Below are 22,366 nucleotides of genomic sequence, written 5' to 3' on the forward strand. Positions count from 1 at the left end.
AATATTCGTATTTATTTTATTATTTTAAATAGCACAATATTTATATATTTTATTATTTTATTGTTTCCCTTCAACGTGACTTTACCGAAAGAACCAAGAATATGAATCACTGCAGTCACGAAAGCTTTAAATCAAAATTTAATACTGTAGCACTGAAATAATAACACGATAATAATAATAGCCACTTATGTTATGGTGATTTTTTTTATTTATTATTGATATGTATGTTTTGGGCTGTCATTCTGACTTTTCCCGTAATGCGGTTATTCTGCTCTGATTTCGTTGTATTTCTAGATTTGAAGCTTTCGTGACTGCAAGGATTCATACTCTTTGATTTTTTTTCGGTAAAGTCACGTAAGTAAAATAAAATAAATGAAAACTAAATTAAATCACGACGTTTCGGAGGCAACACAAGCTTCCGTCTTCAGGTGGAACAGTCACAGCAAAAAAGCTGTATCTAAGCTTGAAAGCTAAGCTTGATACAGCTTTTTTGCTGTGACTTCCACCTGAAGACGGAAGCTTGTGTTGCCTCCGAAACGTCGTGATTTAATTTAGTTGTTTTATTTTATTTTACCTACCTGCCTTCACCGAAAAAAAACAAAGAGTATTAATTCGTTGTATTTTTTTCGTTTCTGTGTTTGGTTTTTATTTTCCAAAATGTACTGATGATTCACGTCACTCTTGCAACGGGTCAATACTGGTCTCTTGAATTCTCAGCTGGTGCAACAAAATCAACTGAAATTTACCTTTCAAAAATCAAATGACATTCCAATTTGAATCAAGTGCAGCGATAATAAAATGGAAAAATAGAAAATATTTACGTCACTTTAACGTCATTTTTTAAATGTACTTTTTTTATCAATGTCATATAACGCGTGCTGTTTGCTCTACGTGAAAATGCTTAATTCATTAATGACCATTGAAAATGTTTTTTTTCTGTTTCAGGTAAAATAATTAATATCATACTCAAAACCCATCACACATCGACAAGTAGCATTTAGTTTGTAAGATTTTTACACAGACGGACACAATATACAAATATCCTTCAACAAGCAGTATAGCCTGGTGGGGCAGGTGCTGTTAGACAAAGATTAGTAGCACCTGCTTACTCATTTTAGGACCAGCAAACCTTAAGAATATCCAGTCCAGATTCGCATGGTGCCAATTTTCAAACACGGGCAAAGATCACAATTTGGCCTCCTTTGACTGTTGCAGCGAGGCAAGTGCTGTTGGCGAACACCTATTAAGGCCCCGGACGCAATGTCCTTTTTATAGCCAAGGCCGTTTTCACAAAATGCTAAAGTTGACCCCGTCAGTGTATCGAGTTCTATTTTTTTATTACACGCTTTTCATTAACTCACTCACTCTGTCTGTTGTTGTTGTATCCTCAAATCTTCTCACTCAATTTTAACCCACTTCCCAATGTGGTATCGACTGCTAACTTGGTATACTTGTGTCATATTAATGACAATACTATATTCTATCATTAAAATATATGTTAATTGTCCACGGTAAACTCACGTTGGCTGTAATTCACCACGGTCCCCTTACGTTGTGGCAAGCTTCGGGGCCACTTCCTGGAGTCGTGGAGTTCTTCCATTGCTAGGACATTACACTTCATTAAAGCGTGTTTTTACTTTTTAAAAAAATATTACTTATTTTAGGCTAAGTTGACCTAGTGGAACACAGCTCTGGCATCAGACAGTGATCAATTTCCATAGAGTTAATATTTGGCTTGCGCTCCTTATCAGCTCGAGTGTCGGCTCCACGAATTGGGCCACGTCTTAGGTATTTCCTTTCCAAAAAAAAGTCACAATCAAATAAATTCGTCTTCCCAGAGTTTGGTTGCCTCCTGCTCTGGGTTTCCCAATGTCGTCCTCTTGTCGAGGTAGCTGCTGCTGTCACAGGACAGCTGTAAGTCACCCCGTTGTTGCGTAACAATACGTACACCATACTCTCTTTGGTTCTTTGGGTAAAGTCACGCAGATAGAAAAATAACTAATAAATCACGACGTCTCGATAGCAACACAAGCCATCGTCTTCGACAGGTGAAACAACACAGCAGGCGGACTGCTGAGGCAGGAGGAAATGTAGCGAGAGAGCCACCTCAAACCAGAGGCCACACGCGCCTGTGGTGGGTGCAACCCAAGGGCAAGTGGGCGGGGCTAGGGATGGAATTTGCAAGTGAATGCAGGATCGCAGAGCTCGCACACCTCGGCCAATCCGAGGGGGGGGGGGGGGTGGGGGGGGGACGGAGGGGAGGGGCCGCCGCAACGGGCGAGAGGGTGGGAGTGAAATTTACAGAGGGAACAAGGTGATAGGGAAATTAAAGAAAAAAATATATCAAACTTAGCAAACTTAGAAATGTAATGCAACTCAGAGAGTCGGCCAACACAACAGTTAACACTTTACCTGGTTGATCAACGTCCTTCCAAAGATTGCTACATTTTGCATCCATCTTCTCGGTTAAAGTTATGTCTGAGTTGTGTGGAAATCCTCCCCGTAGAGGCGGTTCAATCTTGATTGGAAAATTTGCTAGCTCTGCGATCTTGCATTTACTTGCAAATTCCATCCCTAACCCCACCCACCTGCCCTTGGGTTGTGCCCACCACAGGCGTGTGTGGCCTCTGGTTTGAGGTGGCTCTCTCGCTACATTTCCTCCTGCCTCAGCAGTCCGCCTGCTGTGTTGTTTGTCTACCTACGTGACTTTGCCGAAAGAACCAAGGAGTGTGAATTCCTGCAGTCACGAAAGCTTCAAATCAATACGTACACCGCTTTAAGGGAACGCATTTGCACGTAACAGTGGTCATGCAGTTGCCACCTGCTCTTCCAGTACAGCATTGTCGAGACGCGTATCCTCCCTCCTCTCCCATTTCTCCCGTTATTTTGTACCTCGAAAGGTGGCAACCGCAGCCCCCCCTCCACCGCCCCCATCAAGACCACTCCCAATGTCACCACCGCCGGACGTTCCAACTCTCCTTCCTCCTCGCAACCAAACGACAGATGACAACCGCTCGGCCACCGCCACCGCCGCCACCGCCGCCGCCACCTCAATGTCGCCGTCCGAGCGCCTGGTGGCCCTCTCCGTCATGACCACGCTCATCGCGTGCACCATCGCGGGAAACCTCATGGTCATGGCGTTCATCGCCTACTTCAGGCACCTGCAGACCCGCACCAACGCGCTCGCCCTGTCGCTGGCCCTCGCCGACTTCCTCGTGGGCCTCCTCATCATGCCCTACAGCACCATGCGCAGCGTCGACCGCTGCTGGCCCTACGGCGGCGGCGTCTTCTGCAGGGTGCACACGTGGCTGGACTTCTCCCTCACCACCTCGTCCGTCGTCCACCTCTGCTGCATCTCGTACGACCGATACGTGGCGGTGGCCGACCCGCTGCGCTACCCACAGCGGGTCACGCGGCGCGCCGTGGCCCTCCTCCTGCTCTGCTGCTGGCTCAGCGTGCCCGTCTACTCGTGGCCCATCATGAGCGGCTGGTACAGCGTCGGCGTGCCCGACGGCCCCGGCGCGTTCCCGGGCTGCCGGGAAGTTTGCCCCGTGTCGGTGAACGCGACCTTCGGTCTGGCCAACATGCTGTGCGCCTACGCGGCGCCGATGCTCCTCATGTCGCTCACCTACGCCAAGATCTACCGGCTCGCGAGGGCCCAGGCGCGCAAGATCGACGCCGCCACCGCGGGCCTCAGGCGGCTGGGCCCAGCCGACGGGGCGGCCGACGACGGCGACGGCGGGCGGTGGAAGGCGGCGATGAGGCGGGAGCACAACGCCACCAAGACGCTGGGCGTCATCGCGGGCGTCTTCGTCCTCTGCTGGGTGCCTTACTTCGTCCTCTCGGCCAGCGACTCGCTGCTGGACGACGCGACGAGACGCGCCGCGGCCGACATCTCCAACTGGCTCACGTACGTCAACTCGACGCTCAACCCGGTGCTCGTCGTCGCCCTCAACCGCTCCTTCCGCAACGCGTTCAGGGCCACGGTGGCCTGCAGGGTGTTCGCGCCGGGCTTCCGCACAGCTGACCTCTTCAACTACGACGGCTCGGAACGCTGACGGCCGTTTCCCCCCCCCCCCCACAACCCCCCACCACCCCTCCACCCCCCACCCCCCGTAATTCTTTGTTGTCACACGATAAATTTGGGGAACAACAACAAACGACGACGACGGAAGTTGTCCCTCTGCCCTCGCTCGCTTGCTGCACGTCAGGCGATCGGACTCGTTCGCTCGCGTCTTTTGTGATTTTAATTCGGCGGGAAACCCCAAGAGACAGAAAGAGGACCGCGGCGCGATTTCTTCATGAACTGTTGCTGATGGGGGGGAGGGGGGGAGGGGGGTGTTGCCATTTGCGCGATGCACGAGGTAGGCCTCGGCAAGGTGAGGTAATTTACCCCTTTTTTACCGGGTAAAAGCGTAAAGGTGAAGGTGTCAACCATTCCAAGGGGTGAGGTAAAGGTAAAAGTAGCGCGGAAGAAGAATTAACCCGGTAAACACCGTGTTCACCGCTCGCTAAAAGCTCCGTGGCGCAGTCCGTGGCCTCCATTTAAAATTGGAATCATCGAGAGTATTCTATCCGAATAAAGCGCTCTACCTAGCATTTACCTTTTATAAACCTTTTTCATGTGTAGCAGTACCCCAGTAATTACCCTGTAATCGGGTAATTTGTATGGGGTAAGGGTCAAAGGGAGGGTAGAGGTAGGCTCGTTGCTTTTTACCTTACCTTGCTAAAGGGTAAAAGGTAATGGTAGAGTGATTGTATTGTGGTAAGGGTAAAAGGTAGGGTAAAGGTAGGCTCCTTGCTTTTGACCTTTTACCTTACCTTGCCGAGGCCTAGCACGAGGCCGAGCTGTTTGCTTGTCCGCGTGCTGTTTTCAACTCGCACCTTGTTCTATTTTGGCTTAAAACTTTCCTGACCGCAGGAGTTCATATTCTTTGGCTCTTCCGGTAAACTCACGTAGATAGAAAATAATTAAATAAAAATACATTAACAAAAACTCACGACGTTTCCATCGCAACACAAGCGGTCGTCAGTAGGCGTCATCTTTCGCCTAATAAATTTAATTAAATTTTATTAATTTATTTAAATTTCATTCTTTTCTATCTACGTGAGTTTACCGAAAGAGCCAAAGAATATCACCCTTAAATTTTGATTTAAAGCTTTCGTGACTGCAGTAATTCATATTCTTAGCTCTTTTGGTAAAGTCACGTTGAAGAGAAACAATAAAATAATAAAATATATAAAACAATAAAAATTCTCACGACGTTTCGACCATAACACAAACGGTCGCATTAATTTATTTATTTTTAAACGGTGTATTTATTTATTTAAAAACGTCAGCGCCGTGCGCAGCGATTTGGCAGTTTATTTAGAAGGACTAGTCCATCTATGTTCTGAAAAGAGGAGGGGGGAGACGAAAAATTAATGTATGCTGTCTGAAAGCCACTGTAAGCGTGAACAATCAATTAAGACCTGAAATGGTTTATCAAATCTTTCCAATGATCAAATCTTTCCAATGATTGATAAACCATTTCAGGTCTTAATTGATTGTCCACGCGTACAGTGGCTTTCAGACAGCATACATTAATTTTTCGTCTCCCCCCTCCTCTTTTCAGAACATAGATGGACTAGTCCTTCTAAATAAACTGCCAAATCGCTGCGCTGACGTTTTTTAAATAAATAAATAAATACACCGTTTACAAATAAATTAATGCAAACCGACACACCTGATGACGACCGTTTGTGTTATGGTCGAAACGTCGTGAGAATTTTTATTGTTTTATATATTTTATTATTTTATTGTTTCCCTTCAACGTGACTTTACCGAAAGAGCTAAGAATATAATATCACCCTTGTTCTGTCTCCGCACTGCCCTCTTACAGCCTTTGCAGAACACCCAAAGGTTCCCAGCCTTTGCTGAACCCTCCGACGACTGTCAACCCTCGACACATTTAGGTTCACCACGGTGGAGACTGGCAGCGGTCCATGGACCACAACTACGCACGGTGACTAGGAGATGTTAACAACCTCGCTTGGTGTACAGGAGGTCCGTGGGTTCGATCCCGAACCCCAGCGCCTGCTGCTGTATATTTGGAGTTTGCATCTCTCTCTCTCTCTCCGTGGTCGCGTGGATTTTTCTCCGGGTCCTCCGGTTTCTCCACCACATTGAGGATCAAGATCACGCATTTATCGTATTTGGCTGCTATAAGTTTCCAAGTGATGAAGCCACTTCGTTGAGCGATCGTTTGTGGCCAGGTCGCTTCTGAAAAAAGATCTATACAGCTCAGTGGGCCTTAGCTGGTAAAATACATAAAATTTTTAAGTTAATAGTTTAGTTTACAAGTTGAGAACCATTGCCCTTGAGTCAAGAGGATGCTACCGTGGTGTGTGATGGTTAACACACTGCACTTGCAATCCACAGGTCGCCTGTCCAGTTAGTTATATTTCCCGGCACAGCAATTGAAACATTGAAGAAAGTTTCTTGGATCCCTCCTCGCCCTCTTCCCATCCAGCCGCGCCAATCAGAAATCTCTCTTTAGACTGGATAATGCCGATGAGCTATGAAGCTCTTTTTCACAGACGTCCAGCAGGGGCGGATCAGTGAGCTACAACAACAAAAACAACAACAACACACAAAAACCAAGCGGAGTGCAAGGTATAGGAAAGCGAAACAAGTCACTAAATCCAATGAATATGGGCAGTTTTCTTGCTGGGTTTGTCTCACCTGATGACGATTGCTTGTGTTGCGATCGAAACGTCGTAATCTATTATTTTTTCTACCTACGTGACTTTACCGAAAGAACCAAAGAGTATGGATTCCTGCAGTCGCGAAAGCTTCAGGTCAATATTGAACATGAATAAGTCACTAAATGGACTTGCATTTTTAGATCTTTCAACGTGCACGTATCCTGCATCATCATCATCCTCAGTTTGTTGAATTTCTGGGCGCAAATTGAAACAGAATATGGGAGACCTTGCCTCGCACACAAACGTGCACAGGTCAAGCCGTGGGAACGTCTCAGAACCGCTTGCTGGCACTGCTACGGACAATCAAACAGTTCCTTGCTCGGATATCAAACGGATGCAACGCGTATTGTTGGTTCTTTCGGTAAAGTCACGTAGAAGGGAAACAATAAAATAATAAAAATATGAAACAATAAAATTCTCACGACGTTTCGACTGCAACACAAGCAATCATCATCAGGTGTGAAAACCGTTATTGTATTGTTTCCCTTCTACGTGGTGACTTTACCGAAAGAACCAATAATATGAATCCCTGCAGTCACGAAAGCTTTAAATCAAATGATGCACCACAGCTCAGTCGATAGCGGCGGGTCGCGTGTGTTGTGGGATAAAGTGTGTAAGGGGCCGTCCATAAATGACGTCACGCACCTAGGGGTGGGAGGGGGGTCAGATATTTGTGACGATGTGTGACGAGGGGGGGGGGGGGTTTGAGAAATGTGACGTCACGTGAAAATGCGCAACTTTAAATAAATATAGACAACACGTTCTACTTAATTAAATAGACTTTGTAATGTTTTTTCTCCTACAACATCAGAGTGCAGCTCCACATTAAACGCGCACTACAATGACAATAGTTTAAAGCGATTTGAAGCATGTTTTATTTTCAAAATGGAAATATGGTTTGGGGGGGGCAGAGCTTTGTGACGTCATATTTGATGGGGGTCTGACTTTTTGTGACGAGGGGGGGGGGGTCAAAAATCGTCCAAAATCGAGTGACGTCATTTATGGACGGCCCCGAAGCGGGTAATGCCACCTCTTCCAAGACGCCGTACTGGCTGGCCTGGGTGGAAGAGTAGGCCAAATAACATGTCTAGAGCTCCCTCTATCGAACGCTCTGTCGCGAGCCATGGCGTAAGCAACTGATTGCAAAACACACGGGGCACTCCACTTCCCAAGCGTACGGTAATGTCGTGGGAATTACTTCGTAATAAAAAAAATAACAATGCAATGCCCTTTATTGAGGCAGGAAAGCCTGAGTCGTAAGAGTACTTTGCCAAGAGGATCTTGCATTGGGATGTGTGGGCCAGCTATCGGAGTTTGACTGCACATGGGAGGAAATCGTGTATAATGAGTTTAAGGATCGATATCAATCAATGAATCAATTCCATTGGTGCGCCTCTATTGATTTACCATCAAATGTCAATATTTGTGTGGATCATTAACATCGTGCAAACCAGTTCATGCGCTGGATACGATTCGATGTGGCGATGTCAGTATTGGGGAGGCCCTCATCCAACAGTGGCTGATGATGATCCCATTGCATGGATGCGTCGATGAACCACAGAATCCTCAAGCTTGCGTTGAATCGCACTTGTATGAGGACCGATGTTTTTTTTGTATCTGTCGTAGATGATACGGCAAGTTGTATTGATCCTTGCAGCCACTAGTGGCCGCTACAATCACCACAATTTACACCGTTGGAAACCTCATTTGCCAGTAACAAAATATGATAATTGGTTTTTTACCCTGCGTTCCGACCGCAGGTATTGTGGTCAATGTAAACATGACTCCTTGTAAAAAAAGGTGTCAGTTTTGTTGCCAGATAAAAGGGTAAAAAAACAATTATCAATCACCACAATGTTTTAAAAGAATCACATCTTGAATCGAATTACCACCGTGAATTGCACCGAATTGCCTGTGGAGCTCAGAGTTGCATGCGTTATCTGCTGTACATAATGTGTAATATTTACAAAAAAAGATGCTTATATGAATCAATCATATTACAATACCAAACGGCTTTAAATGATATATGCTTTGTCAAAAGAGTTGTGAACATTCTTGCAATAAAATATTTTAATTCCCTGTAGCAGGCGTCCCGATTGTACACCGCTGTGATTGACAGCCCATGAGCTCAGTATGTGTACCGTATTCTCAGCAGCGTAGGATGCACTCTTTTTCCCTGAATATTAAAGGAATCGTTAGGGGTGCGTCTTATAATCCGGAGAATACATCGTCTTTGAGACGAAGATGCATTGGTATCTAGTTGTTCAGTTAGAGGCCACACATACAGTTATAACCCCAGGTGTTGTGGGTTAATTGACATTACAGGTTCACCAATTGTGTCGCTCACTCTGCCACCTTGCTGTGTTTTATTCGCCCCGCGCACCACTCGTTGTTGTGAGCGTCACTCTTCCTCCCTCCGTTGTTGCTGGAGGGCGACTGCCTCGATCTGCCCAGTAGTAGCAGCGTCCTTAACGACCCGCCTCCACAGAGGTCGATCTTGATACCTCTGGTACCAGTCGCTGACAAGTCCACTCAGGTCCAAGTTCACCTGTACCACATCAGCCCATTTCCCTCTTCAGCCCGATCCTTTGCCCGTTTAGCCCCCTCCATCCGGTCAAACAGAAGCTGCTTGGGCATGCGGTGGCTGGACATGTGGGCTACGGGATCCAGCCAACGCAGACTCACCTGTCAGAGGAGCCCACCGATGGGACTGTGTCTATATCTGCCAACTGATCTATGAGCTTCGCAATCCAGCTTGGTTCGGCCCAAGATGGGTCATACGCAGGTCAAACTGGCAATTCTGCAGGTGTTTATTGCAACAGTGAATCTCAGTGGATGAATAAACACGCAGAAGTGATTCACATAATCTCTAGTGAAAATTTACAGCGATTGCACAGGGTAAATAATCTCAAATATGTGACACAAAATGCAAACACAACTCCTTAAATAAACAGATGATTGATTGCATTACATTCATTATTTAGGTTATTAATATTTTAATTTGAAGCGTCCATTTTCTAAATTCTACTTTGCTGCGTTCGAGTACTTTATTACTGTCGGTAGATGGCAGGGCAGCATCTGGGTTGCCAACACACTCGATACTGGCCAAACATCCCGTGGCAAGAACCTCCTGAAAGAGAGCCTTGAGTAGAGTTGCCACCTCCGAGGTACAAAGAAAAACAGCCGCGACATATTATAGCAAGAAGAATATGTCGCATCGCCCCGGAGCGAACTACTGCAAAAATGTATTGTCACGGGTGGTACATTTTTATTTCCCTTCAACGTGACTTTACCGAAAGAGCTAAGAATATTGGTGGTACATTGTTATGATGATTATTGTCACGCAAATGACAGAAAAAACGTGGCCTTGTAATGCCCCTGGAAGACTTGCAGATTTCCCAGGAGAACCAACAGCTACTGCTGCCTCCTCATCATAAGGACGATCCTGGGAAAACCAGGACAGGTAGCAACCCTCTCGTCTTGAGACTGACTGAGGGCTTTCCTTGCGTAAAAGTGGCATTATTACTTAAATTATTATACCAACACTTGCCCTATACAATCGTTCAGTATTTCCAATAATGTTTATACTGTATACCTCTGCATTCAATAAATATATGTGTGTACGTCTCAAAGCTGCGGGCTGGTTAAAAATAAACATTAATTACACGTATTGTGTTTCTTCCCTTACAGTATTCAGTGATTAACACGTAGGCTTTTTGGTTAAGATCGCGTAAATATAAATGCGTCGTTAAACCCGCCACCACCCGATGATGCTAGTTATAATTACTGCCGAAACGTCGTACTCGAAATGTAAACGTGGGTTTACTCTTCCAACACACCGGTGTCGCTGTGCTACTAACGAATTGGCGCGTTTTGTCTTTCTGCGACAAACCTTGCTAATTGGCTTCGTCGGGTGGTGGCGGGTTTCACGACGCGTTTATATTTACGCGAGCAAACCCGACACATCTCGATTGTGGACACTACTCAGTGTCCTCCATCCTGAGCGGTGGAAAATGCGAAATCCCGGTCGGCCAACGTGAAGACTTTCAGGCGCAATATTCTGTGGAAGGCGGTTCTGAAGGGACGGTTGAAGCACGCGTAGAGGATGGGGTTGAACGCCGAGCTGATGTAGCCGATCCACAGCGTGACCTGGTACACGTCCGAGGCGTAAGCAACAAACTCGAAGACGATGACCGTCACGTTGTAGGGCAGCCAGGACAGCAGGAAGAAAAAGATGATGACTCCCAACGTCTTGGTGGCGTTGTGCTCCCTCCTCATGGCCTTCCACTTATGCAGGGCGTCGGTGCACGCCGCCGACGCCGCCGCCGCATCCTGCCCCCTGCGTCTCGACCCCTCCGAGTTGATCTTCTGCGCCTGCCTCCTGGCGATGGAGTAGATCCTGCCGTACACCAGGACGATGACGACGAGGGAAATGAAATAAGGCGAGATGCCGATCACCGCCTGGATGCCGATGTAGACGGAGAACACGCAGTCGTTGGGGCAGCGGACCCGTTGGATGAGCCCCCCGGACGCGGACTTGCTCATCAAGCTCACGAGGCTGGGCGACGAGAAGAGCGCCGATCCGAGCCAACACAGCAGCAGCATCGCCGCCATCGTCTTCCTGGTGACCCTGGCGCGGTAGCGCAGGGGGTCGCTGATGGCGACGTAGCGCTCGAAGGCGATGCAGGTGATGTGGAAGATGGACGAGTTGGTGAACATGTAGTCGAGGAAGTGGTGCGCGTTGCAGAAGGCGCTGGCGCAGAACCAGCAGCGGTAGGCGGTCTTCATGACGGCGAACGGCATGATGACCAGACCCACGAGAAAGTCGGAGAGCGCCAGGGACAGCGCGAGCGTCGTCGGGAAGGTCTGCAGCTGCTTGAAGAATGCGATGGAGCAGATGATGAGAAGGTTGCCCAGCACCGTGGCCGCGATGAACGAGGACAGCAGGACCACCACGGCGCAGAGATTCGTCGGCGGTAGGCTGGGACCCGTGCAGTTGTATCCGTGATAGAGCGCCGCGCAGGGATTGCTGGTGTTGTTGTACATGTCACGGTGAAAGTTCGCCACGAGGGTTATTAAGAGCGGACGGGGGTGCTTTTTTTTAAACAAAAAAAATTGATTTATTGAGAAGTATTTAATCGGCGCGGAAATTCAATTGAAACGCCCACGCTGCTGTCGTGTGCCACGACTCGCATGGCGCGTTGAGCGATGCTTGCGCCGGTCGCCCCACGAGTATGAGCGAGCTGTTCAACAACACCGGAGCATCTTCCTTAGCCTCCTCGCTTAAACGCGCGTCGCCTTTTTGCGTTGTCCTTCGAGATGGCCTGGAGAGCGGCTGACCTGGAGAGCGGAGGAACGCACGTCCGAGGTTGATGACATTTTGAAAGCAACATCGTTTTCCACGCCGTATGCGCCATCAGCATTATTACACCGTCTTATAAGGGGCCGTCCATAAATGACGTCACGCGATTTTGGACCCACCCCCCTTGTCACACGGCGTCACAAAAAGTCAGACCCCCCCCCTCAAATATGACGTCAAAAAGCTCTGCCCACCCCCCCCAAAAATAAAACATGCTTCAAATCGCTTTAAACTATTGTCATTGTAGTGCGTATTTAATGTGGCGCTGCACTCTGATGTTGTAGGAGAAAACATTTATTAAAAAGTATATTTAATTAAGTAGAACGTGTTGTTTCTATATTTATTTAAAGTTGCGCATTTTGATGTGACGTCACATTTCTCAACCCCCCCCCCCCCTCGTCACACATCGTCACAAATGTCTGACCCCCCCCCCAAGATGCGTGACGTCATTTATGGACGGCCCCTAATGTGATATCCGTGCGAGTGCATACGTGTGCGACCAGCAATTGTGTCACCATATTGGCACTGGCAACAAGGTCATGGTGGGGGGGGAGGTGCGTCATACTTTCCGTAGCGTCGTATCATCCAGAGCATAAGGCACTATCAGTTTATATTAATTCATGGTTGTTTGCACCATCATGAGTCAATGGTTACTGGTGTGTTGAAAGATGTTTGGAGATAATTCTGCTTGGAGCTCGAGAACCACAAGTATTGTTGGGATGAGATGTTTTCAGAATTAAGGTGCCTAAAGTTGAATGGAAATCTCTGGCCGTGAGAGGGACTCGAACTCGGTTCGTAGCGCAGTGCGCTAACCGCTACACTACCGCTCCCCACACAAACACATAGTTTAAAATATAAAGATCCTCCATATAGCCTTTAACAAACTTCTAGGGCAAGTGCTGTTCGCGAGCACCTATGAAGGCCGGCACGGCACACGAGATGGTGGGTGGCCAACACCACGCCCGACCGCCTTTGTATCTTTAGTGGCGATGTTTACTACAAACCACACCAGCTACTCATTTGAGGCTGAGCCGACCTAGGGGAGGCCCCGGACCGATTCAGATCATCGTCACTGGTGTTGTGATAATCGTCACACACACACACACAGACGTGCACTGCGCATGGGCGGGTTAACGATTATAAACGTTTACGTTTTCAGAAATGCGGTAGAACGGATTTCCCCTATGAAGTCTCCTCTACAAAACTGGCAAAATGTATAACCATAACCTCCACGCGGGATTTGCCCTTTAGAAGCGCGCGCGCAAAAAAAACAAAGTTCATCGTTTCCATTGGGAACAAAATCATCGCGCGTGGTTTTATTTGAGGTCGTCTCGTAGCCGCGTGAGACAACCTTCCAAATGTCAACCGAGATTCCACATTTTCTCCTTCACGCCACGTTTTGCTTTTAAAATGCCGACGCAGCCAGAGCTGTAGCTGGTTGGCGTATCTACAGCCGCTTGCGCCTATGCTACGAACCGTGTTCCCTTTGCAAGAAGGTGCAATGTACATCTCAATAAAGCCTTATTTGAAATAAAGTGCCAATGTCTTTCATTGCTACGATACTGCACACACACACACAAAAAAAGCATTGCGCAATTCTAGCTATGGGACCCATTCGCCAGTATCAAGATAGTGAATGAGAAACATGGTTTATGCTGTCTGAAATAAATACAGGTGGTGTTAAGATGTCCACACAGGACATGGGCGCCTATTACAAAGTTCCAAGGCTGCATTAACCGCACATGCTTGTGGTTAAAAAAGCAAACATGCTATGATAACAAACTTGATTGGAAGCTTTCGTGACTGCAGGAATTACTCTTTGGTTCTTTCGGTGAGGTCGCGTAGAAAATAAAATACATTAATGAATAGAATACGACGTTTCGATTGCAACACAAGCAGTCGTCATCGGGTAGAACTAAATTTGAGAGAGAGACAAAAACACAGACACGGAGACACACAGACAGACACACAAGCCGACGTCTCTGTGTGTCTATGTTGTGAGCCTCTCTATTTGTGTCTCTGTCACACGGCGTCACAAAAAGTCAGACCCCCCTCAAATATGACGTCACAAAGCCCTGCCCCCCCCCCCAAAAAAAAATGAAACATGCTTCAAATCGCCTTAAACTATTGTCATTGTAGTGCGTATTTAATGTGGCGCTGCACTCTGGTGTTGTAGGAGAAAACATTTAATTAAAAAAGTATATTTAATTAAGTAGAACGTATTCTTGGTTCTTTCGGTAAAGTCACGTAGAAGGGAAACAATAAAATAATAAAAATATAAAACAATTAAATTCTCACGACGTTTCGACTGCAACACAAGCAATCATCATCAGGTGTGAAAACCACAGTAAGCAAAGTTTTATATTTTTATTATTTTATTGTGTCCCTTCTACGTGACTTTACCGAAAGGACCAAGAAAATGAATCCCTGCAGTCACGAAAGCTTTAAATCAAAATTTAAGTAGAACGTGTTGTCTATATTTATTTAAAGTTGCGCATTTTGATGTGACGTTACGTTTCTCTCCCCCCCCCCCCCGCGTCACACATCGTCACAAATGTCTGCTCCCCCTAGGTGCGTGACGTCATTTATGGACGGACCCTAAGACACTAGAAACGATCTGCCACTGACAACCAAATAAGCTGCGTGGACTGAATGGGCTTCCTCTCCGACACGCAGCGGTGTGCTGAACGAATTGGCACGTTTTGTTTACGTGACAAACCTTACTAATTGGCCGTGTCGGGTGGTGGCGGTTTTAACGGCGCATTTATACTTAAGCGAGTTAATCCAAACGCCTCCATTATGGATGATATTCGTCGCGAAAGCCAACCACGTGTTAAACTAAACGGGCTCTCTCTGGTTTCTAACAATTCTCACGTTCTCATAATGACCCCGCTGCACTCTAAGACCGAAATCATTGTTCACGATTTCTTCATTCAAGTCCAACTCTCTAAACCATACAACATAATAATAGTTGAATTTAATACAGCGGTAATTCATCCGAATAGCATCCCACAATGCCGTACATTAATTATATATGCAAGAACCATATCCCATTATCCAGCAACTACACATATAGTAGCTACTACATATGTAGTAGCTACTATATGTGTAATGTGTAGTAGCTACATATATAGTAGCTACTACATATATACTACATGTGTAGTAGCTACTTTTGCTACTAGGATAATCCGGCACTGCTCCCTATCAATCGGCGCGTCAATTACATTTAATTCCTCGGTGGAACGGGTACCCAAGAGGTGTTAATTTACACTCGGCTCTCCATGGATTCGGCAATATTAAAACATATCATGCGAATAGACCGTTTTCCCGCAGGCGGATAAACCCTTGGGGTGACGTCTCGAGCAAGTGACAGCAGTTCAGTGCATTTCAGAACTAACGCAGGGAGAGGGATAGTGGTGGTGGTGGAGGAGGAGTGATGCCGCAGTGGATTCGCGCACTTCGCCATGAACCCCTGACATGCGTTAGGTTCCTAGCCCTGGTCAAATAACCCCCACGACCAGCGGGGTGTGGGGATACCCATCATCCAGCAGTGGACTGACAAAAGGGCTGTGAGTGTTCGTTTCCCGTAACGTTGTTAAACATGTGCACCTTCAACTGCTGTGATATGTGTTTGCATGTTCTGACAATCTGTGTTTCATTGTATTGTGCTCTCTACAATAATAATTATTAGTATGTAATAATAATTACGTACTAATAATTATTATAAATAATAATTATTAGAAATAATAAATAATAATTATTATAAATAATAATTAGTACGTAATTATTATTACATACTAATAATTATTATTGTAGAGAGCACAATACAATGAAACACAGATTGTCAGAACATGCAAACACATATCACAGCAGTTGAAGGTGCACATGTTTAACAACGTTATTATAAATAATTATTATAAATAATAATTATTATAAATAATAATTATTTAAATAAATAATAATTTCTATAAATAATTTTTATAAATAATAATTATAATTCTAATTAATAATTAATCATAATAATTATCGTTATAAATAATACTAATTATAATTAACAATTAATTACAATTATTACTCTTTTATTCTTTCGGTAAAGTCACGTAGATAGAAAATTAATAGATCACGTGACGTTTCGATCGCAACACAAGCGACCGTCATCAGGTGAAACAAATACAGCAGGAGAACTGTTGACGTAGGAAGAACGTCGTGATAAATTAATTGTCTACCTACGTGACTTTACCGAAAGAACCAAAGACTATGGATGCCTGCAGTCACGAAAGCTTCAAATCATAATAATTATTATTACTACATAATATTATTACGTAATAATGCTACTAATAACTATCGACATCCAGCCCCTGTGCCAATCTACTGCTGGGTTAATGTATCCAGGAACCCTGTCGGTCATGGGTGTTGTTTGACCATACTTCACCACGCTGGTCAGTGCAAGCAGGTGAAGGGATGTGGGCTCCGATCAACGGTTTCGATGCCAGACCTGAGTTTGATTCCGGGCCACGGCTACCATCAGTGACGGAGTGATATCTGAAGCGGTCCACCGCCTCCTTCACTAACCTGCCGTGACCAGCGTGGTGAAGCATTTGGCCAAACAACCCCGCAAGACCCGCACGGCGTGGGGGCAGGCCTTCATCCAGCAGTGGATTAGCAAATGGTCTGAAAATTATCATCCGTATTAATTCTAGATTTGAAGTTTTCGTGACTGCAATGATCCATACTCTTTGGTTTTTTGGGTAAAGTCACGTAGGTAAAAAAAAATTATAAGTAAAAAAATAAAATTAAAATAATCAACAACCACAGCAAAAATATTTTTTTGTAGTTTTTGCTGTGGTTGTCCCGCCTGATGAAAGAAGCTTGTGTTGAATTTCGATTTAAAGCTTTCGTGACTGCAGGGATTCATCTTCTTGGTTCTTTCGGTAAAGCCACGTAGAATGGAAACAAAGTAATAAAAATAAAACATTATAAAATAAAATAAAATTCTCACGACGTTTCGGCCACAACACAAGTAGCCTTCTTCAGTTCTGTCCCCGACAGTTCTGTTCCTTCACCTGAAGAAGGCTACTTGTGTTGTGGCCGAAACGTCGTGAGAATTTTATTTTATTATATTTTATTTTTATTACTTTGTTTCCATTCTACGTGACTTTACCGAAAAACCCAAGAAGAAGCTTGTGTTGCTTCCGAAACGTCGTGATTTTATTATTTTTATTTTATTTTTATTTTTTTAACCTACGTGACTTTACCTAAAGAACCAAAGAGTATCATCCGTATTAGTGTTTTGTTGAAGACTGTAACGTGAGGATCCGTCACCCGAGTTGACAGTGAAGTCTCATTTGCGAGAGTGGTCTGGGTCACCGACATGGCAATAGCACAGTGACTAACAAAACACAATCATGCAATGAGGCGAATTGTAATGAGACAAAAAAGACAAGACTATATTTAGAGCATAAACTAACGTGACATCAAAGTTAACCAATGCATGCCTTTGCAGTGTAAATGCGCTCTGGCAGATTAATGTACAGAATGATCACAGGCACAAATTACCAAAGAATGTATATCCAGTTCTCAGGACAATGTGTAGATTATTCTTGGTTCTTTCGGTAAAGTCAAGTAGAAGGGAAACAACAAAATAATCAAAATATAAAACAATAAAATTCTCACGACGTTTCGACTGCAACACAAGCAATCATCATCAGGTGTGAAAACCACAGCAAGAAAATTTGAAAAAAAAAGTATTGCTGTGGTTTTCACACCTGATGATGATTGCTTGTGTTGCAGTCGAAACATCGTGAGAATTTTATTGTTTATATTTTTATTATTTTATTGTTTCCTTTCTACGTGACTTTACCGAAAGAACCAAGAATATTAATCCCTGCAGTCACGAAAGCTTTAAATCAAAACGCGTAGATTGTTATTTATTTATTTAAATAAATAAAAACATGTTTGTTTTGCATGTTTAACCACAGGTATGATGTGTGGTTAATGCAGATCCGACGCCTTGTAATAGGTGTCCATTTGGTGTTTGAACATCTTAACACTTCCTGCATTAATATTGTCATTGATGTAAAGGGTAAAAGCCTATAATTTTGTTTCTAACAAAAACTCGCCTACAGATAGACATTGAACAAGAAACAGTCACACGTTGGCCGTTGTGCTAATGTGCAAATAAAATCATAATATGGGTCTTTCGGTAAAGTCACGTAGATAAAACATAAATATAATAAAATAATAATAAAAATCACGACGTTTCGATCGCAACACAACAAAATAATCGTCTTCAGGTGAAACAAATACAACAGGCGGACTTGCTGAGGCAGGAAGAAATATAGCGAGAGAGCTACTGCAGCCAAAGGTTCTATAGCTTTGAGATGGGTACCACCCAAGGGTAAGTGGGCTGGGCTAGAGATGGAATTTGCAAGTAAATGTAAGATCGCAGAGCTAGGTATACAGTGAGGGAAAAAAGTATTTTATCGCCTGCTGAGTTTGTACGTTTGCCCACTGACAAAGAAATGATCAGTCTATAATTTTAATGGTAGGTTTATTTGAACAGTGAGAGACAGAATAACAACAAAACATCCAGAAAAACGCATGCCAAAATGTTATAAATTGATTTGCATTTTAATGAGTGAGGAATCAGCCCAGAACTACACGGGAGGATCTTGTCAATGATCTCAAGGCAGCTGGGACCATAGTCACCAAGAAAACAATTGGTAACCCTACGCCGTGAAGGACTGAAATCCTGCAGCGCCCGCAAGGTCCCCCTGCTCAAGAAAGCACATATACATGCCCGTCTTAAGTTTGCCAATGAACATCTAAATTATTCAGAAGACAACTGGGTGAAAGTGTTGTGGTCAGATGAGACCAAAATGGAGCTCTTTGGAATCAACTCAACTCTCCGTGTTTGGAGGAGGATGAATGCTGCCTATGACCCCAAGAACACCATCCCCACCGTCAAACATGGAGGTTGAAACATTATGCTTTGGGGGTGTTTTTTCTGCTAAGGGGACAGGATATCTTCACCGCATCAAAGAGACGATGGACTGGGCTATGTACCGTCAAATCTTGGGTGAGAACCTCCTTCCCTCAGCCAGGACATTGAAAATGGGTCGTGGATGCGTATTCCAGCATGACAATGACCCAAAATACACGGCCAAGGCAACAAAGGAGTGGCTCAAGAAGAAGCACATTAAGGTCCTGGAGTGGCCTAGCCAGTCTCCAGACCTTAATCCCATAGAAAATCTGTGGAGGGAGCTGAAGGTTCGAGTTGTCAAACGTCAGCCTCGAAGCCTTAATGACTTGGGAGAAGATCTGCAAAGAGGAGTGGGGCAAAATCCCTCCTGAGATGTGTGCAAACCTGGTGGCCAACTACAAGAAACGTCTAACCTCTGTGATTGCCAACAAGGTTTTGGCCACCAAGTACTAAGTCATGTTTTGCAGAGGGGTCAAATACTTATTTCCCTCATGAAAATGCAAATCAATTTATAAAATTTTTGACATGCGTTTTTCTGGATTTTTGTTGTTGTTATTCTGTCTCTCACTGTTCAAATAAACCTACCGTTAAAATTATAGACTGATCATTTCTTTGTCAGTGGGCAAACGTACAAAATCAGCAGGGGATCAAATACTTTTTTCCCTCACTGTACCTCGGCCATTGTGTTGCTAGAGATTAGCATCTCAATCTGTTAATGTAACCCCTCGGTTACGGTGCTGAAGAAGCCATTGTGTTGCTCGAGACTAGAGATGAGCGTGTCAATGTGAGACGGCTTCCGATGCAGCAGCGGCTGTCTTAATAAGAGACATTCCAGCCTAGTTTTGATTTGAAGCTTTCGTGACTGCAGGAATCCACACTCTTTGGTTCTTTCGGTAAAGTCACGTAGGTAGAAAATAAAATAAATCACGACGTTTCGGGCGCAACACTAAGCGTCCGTCATGAGGTGGAAAAGCGCATGGACGCTTGTGTGCGCGGCCGAAACGTCGTGACATTCAGCCTATTTAAACAACGTGCGCGTTTACTCCACAGACCGGAGTAAACACGCACATTGAAGGCGTATTGCCTAATATGATCATTGTTTTTGTACCCTTTAATCTGGCAACAAAACTGACACCTTTTTTTGCTGCCAGATAAAAGGGTAAAAAAACAATTATACTTTGCTACTGGCAAAGGAAGTTCCAATGGTGTAAATGCTTAGCCCAAGCTCTCATACTCTGATGGTGCAGTGTCTTTGAGTTGTGCGCCTCTTGGCGTCATCTGGTCCAACACCTTTTTTTTTTACGAGGAGTCATGTTTGCATTGACCACAATACCTGCGGTTGGAATGCAAACAAAAAACATAACTCTGATAATGTATTGGCACTGTCCCTTGAAATTGATTGGTCCACATCCGAGACAGCTTTCCTTAGAGCCTAGTCTCACGTTGGTGTTGGACCAGATAACGCCAAGAGGCGTACAACTCAAAGACACTGCACCATCAGAGTATGTAAGCTCGGGGTTCAGCATTTACACCATTGGAACCTCCTTTCCCAGTAGCAAAATATGAGAATTGGTTTTTTACTCTTTTATCTGGCAACAACAAAAAAAGGTGTCAGTTTTGTTGCCAGATAAAAGGGTAAAACATTTTTTAAAATCATATTTTGCTACTGGCAAAGGAGGTTCCAATGGTGACTTATTGCCTGTAAGTAAAAAAAAAAATCCGCGAGATTGTGCAGACCACATCGCCAGAGAAGGTTGGTGATGGCTCGGGTCGAGGCTAATGTTGGAGTGGCAGCCAAAGGAGCGAACGCGTCCGAGTGGACATTCCCCGCGGAGATGGGGCGATGGGATGACCCCGTGCGCTGAAGCCAGACGGATTGTTGGCGTCACGGGATCGTGAAGGATGGCTACGGCTTGGGGAAACCTTCAGCCAGCAGTCGACAGACCATGGCTGGTTATGATGACGACGATTATGGTGATGGTACGAGTTTTTCCAGTCGACCAAGTTAGAGGCTCGTACATACTGTCACGTGATGGAATCTACTCCGAAGTGCAATTAAATAATACACAATGTAATATACACATAAATAAACATATATGTCTCACCACAATAATAAGTAAGACATTCCCTGTGCGTCTCTCTATCTCTCTGTGGATCTGTTTCATTCTCTGGATACCTCTCCATGCCCTAGTATTATTTTTGTTGTATTTACGTCTGATTCTCTCTCTGACAATGCGTCTCTCGCACTCCGTATTTCTCGTTTTTCTGTCTCTGTGACAGCTTCCTTGACTCTGCGCGTGTCTCTCTCTCCATGTCACCGTGTCCGTCGATCTCTATCTCTCTTGCTGTGACTCTGTCTGTCTCTGTGTGTACCTTCATGAGTGTCTCACTCCGTCTTCCTCTTTATCTCTGTGTCTTTCTCACTGTCGCCGTGTCAGACTGTTTTTCTGGTGTTGGCCATGAGCGAGGAATTGAACTTGGGGGGGTCGCCGGGTTCGTAGTGCAGCGCGCTACCTGTTGTTCGCCACAACCACCACCAACCACACACACTCACCAACCACTCTCACACTCACTCACTCACCCACTCACTCACTCACCCACTCACTCACTCACCCACTCACTCACCCACTCACTCACTCACCCACTCACTCACTCACTCACCCACTCACTCACTCACCCACCCACCCACTCACTCACTCGCTCACCCACCCACTCCACTTACTCACTCCACTCACCCACCCACTCACTCACTCACCCACCCACCCACCAACTCACTCACCCACCCACTCACCCACCAACTCACCCACTCACTCACCCACCCACCCACCCACTCACTCACCCACCAACTCACCCACCCACCAACTCACCCACTCACCCACTCACCCACTCACCCACCCACCCACTCACCCACCCACCCACCAACTCACTCACCCAACCACTCACCCACCAACTCACCCACTCACTCACCCACCCACCCACCCACTCACTCACCCACCAACTCACCCACCCAACAACTCACCCACCCACCCACTCACTCACCCACCCACCAACTCACTCACTCACCCACTCACCCACCCACTCACTCACTCACCCACCCACCCACCCACTCACTCACCCACCCACCCACCAAATCACTCACCCACCCACTCACCCACCAACTCACCCACTCACTCACCCACCCACCCACCCACTCACTCACCCACCAACTCACCCACCAACTCACCCACCCACCCACTCACCCACCCACTCACCCACCAACTCACCCACTCACTCAACCA

The 22,366-nt window shown here is 45.6% G+C and overlaps 2 protein-coding genes across 2 annotated transcripts; one reads left to right on the forward strand and one right to left on the reverse strand.

Annotated features, from left to right (window-relative positions):
- The first annotated feature begins 2,673 nt into the window (after positions 1-2,673).
- On the forward strand, positions 2,674-4,058 carry LOC116944320 (trace amine-associated receptor 365). Its single transcript, XM_032957883.2, has one exon. It carries the CDS (start codon positions 2,949-2,951, stop codon positions 4,056-4,058), a length of 1,110 nt encoding a protein of 369 aa, XP_032813774.2. The 5' UTR covers positions 2,674-2,948.
- Positions 4,059-7,486: 3,428 nt separating this feature from the next.
- LOC116944450 (trace amine-associated receptor 365-like) lies at positions 7,487-12,184 on the reverse strand. The gene has a single exon (XM_032958070.2). The coding sequence runs from the start codon at positions 11,791-11,793 to the stop codon at positions 10,732-10,734; it is 1,062 nt and encodes a 353-aa protein (XP_032813961.1). The 5' UTR covers positions 11,794-12,184; the 3' UTR covers positions 7,487-10,731.
- Between the last annotated feature and the right edge of the window lie 10,182 nt (positions 12,185-22,366).

Source organism: Petromyzon marinus, chromosome 21, assembly GCF_048934315.1.
Source record: "Petromyzon marinus isolate PM22_M1 ecotype Great Lakes invasive population chromosome 21, UKy_Petmar_22M1.pri1.0, whole genome shotgun sequence".
Classification (NCBI taxonomy): Eukaryota; Metazoa; Chordata; class Hyperoartia; order Petromyzontiformes; family Petromyzontidae; genus Petromyzon; species Petromyzon marinus.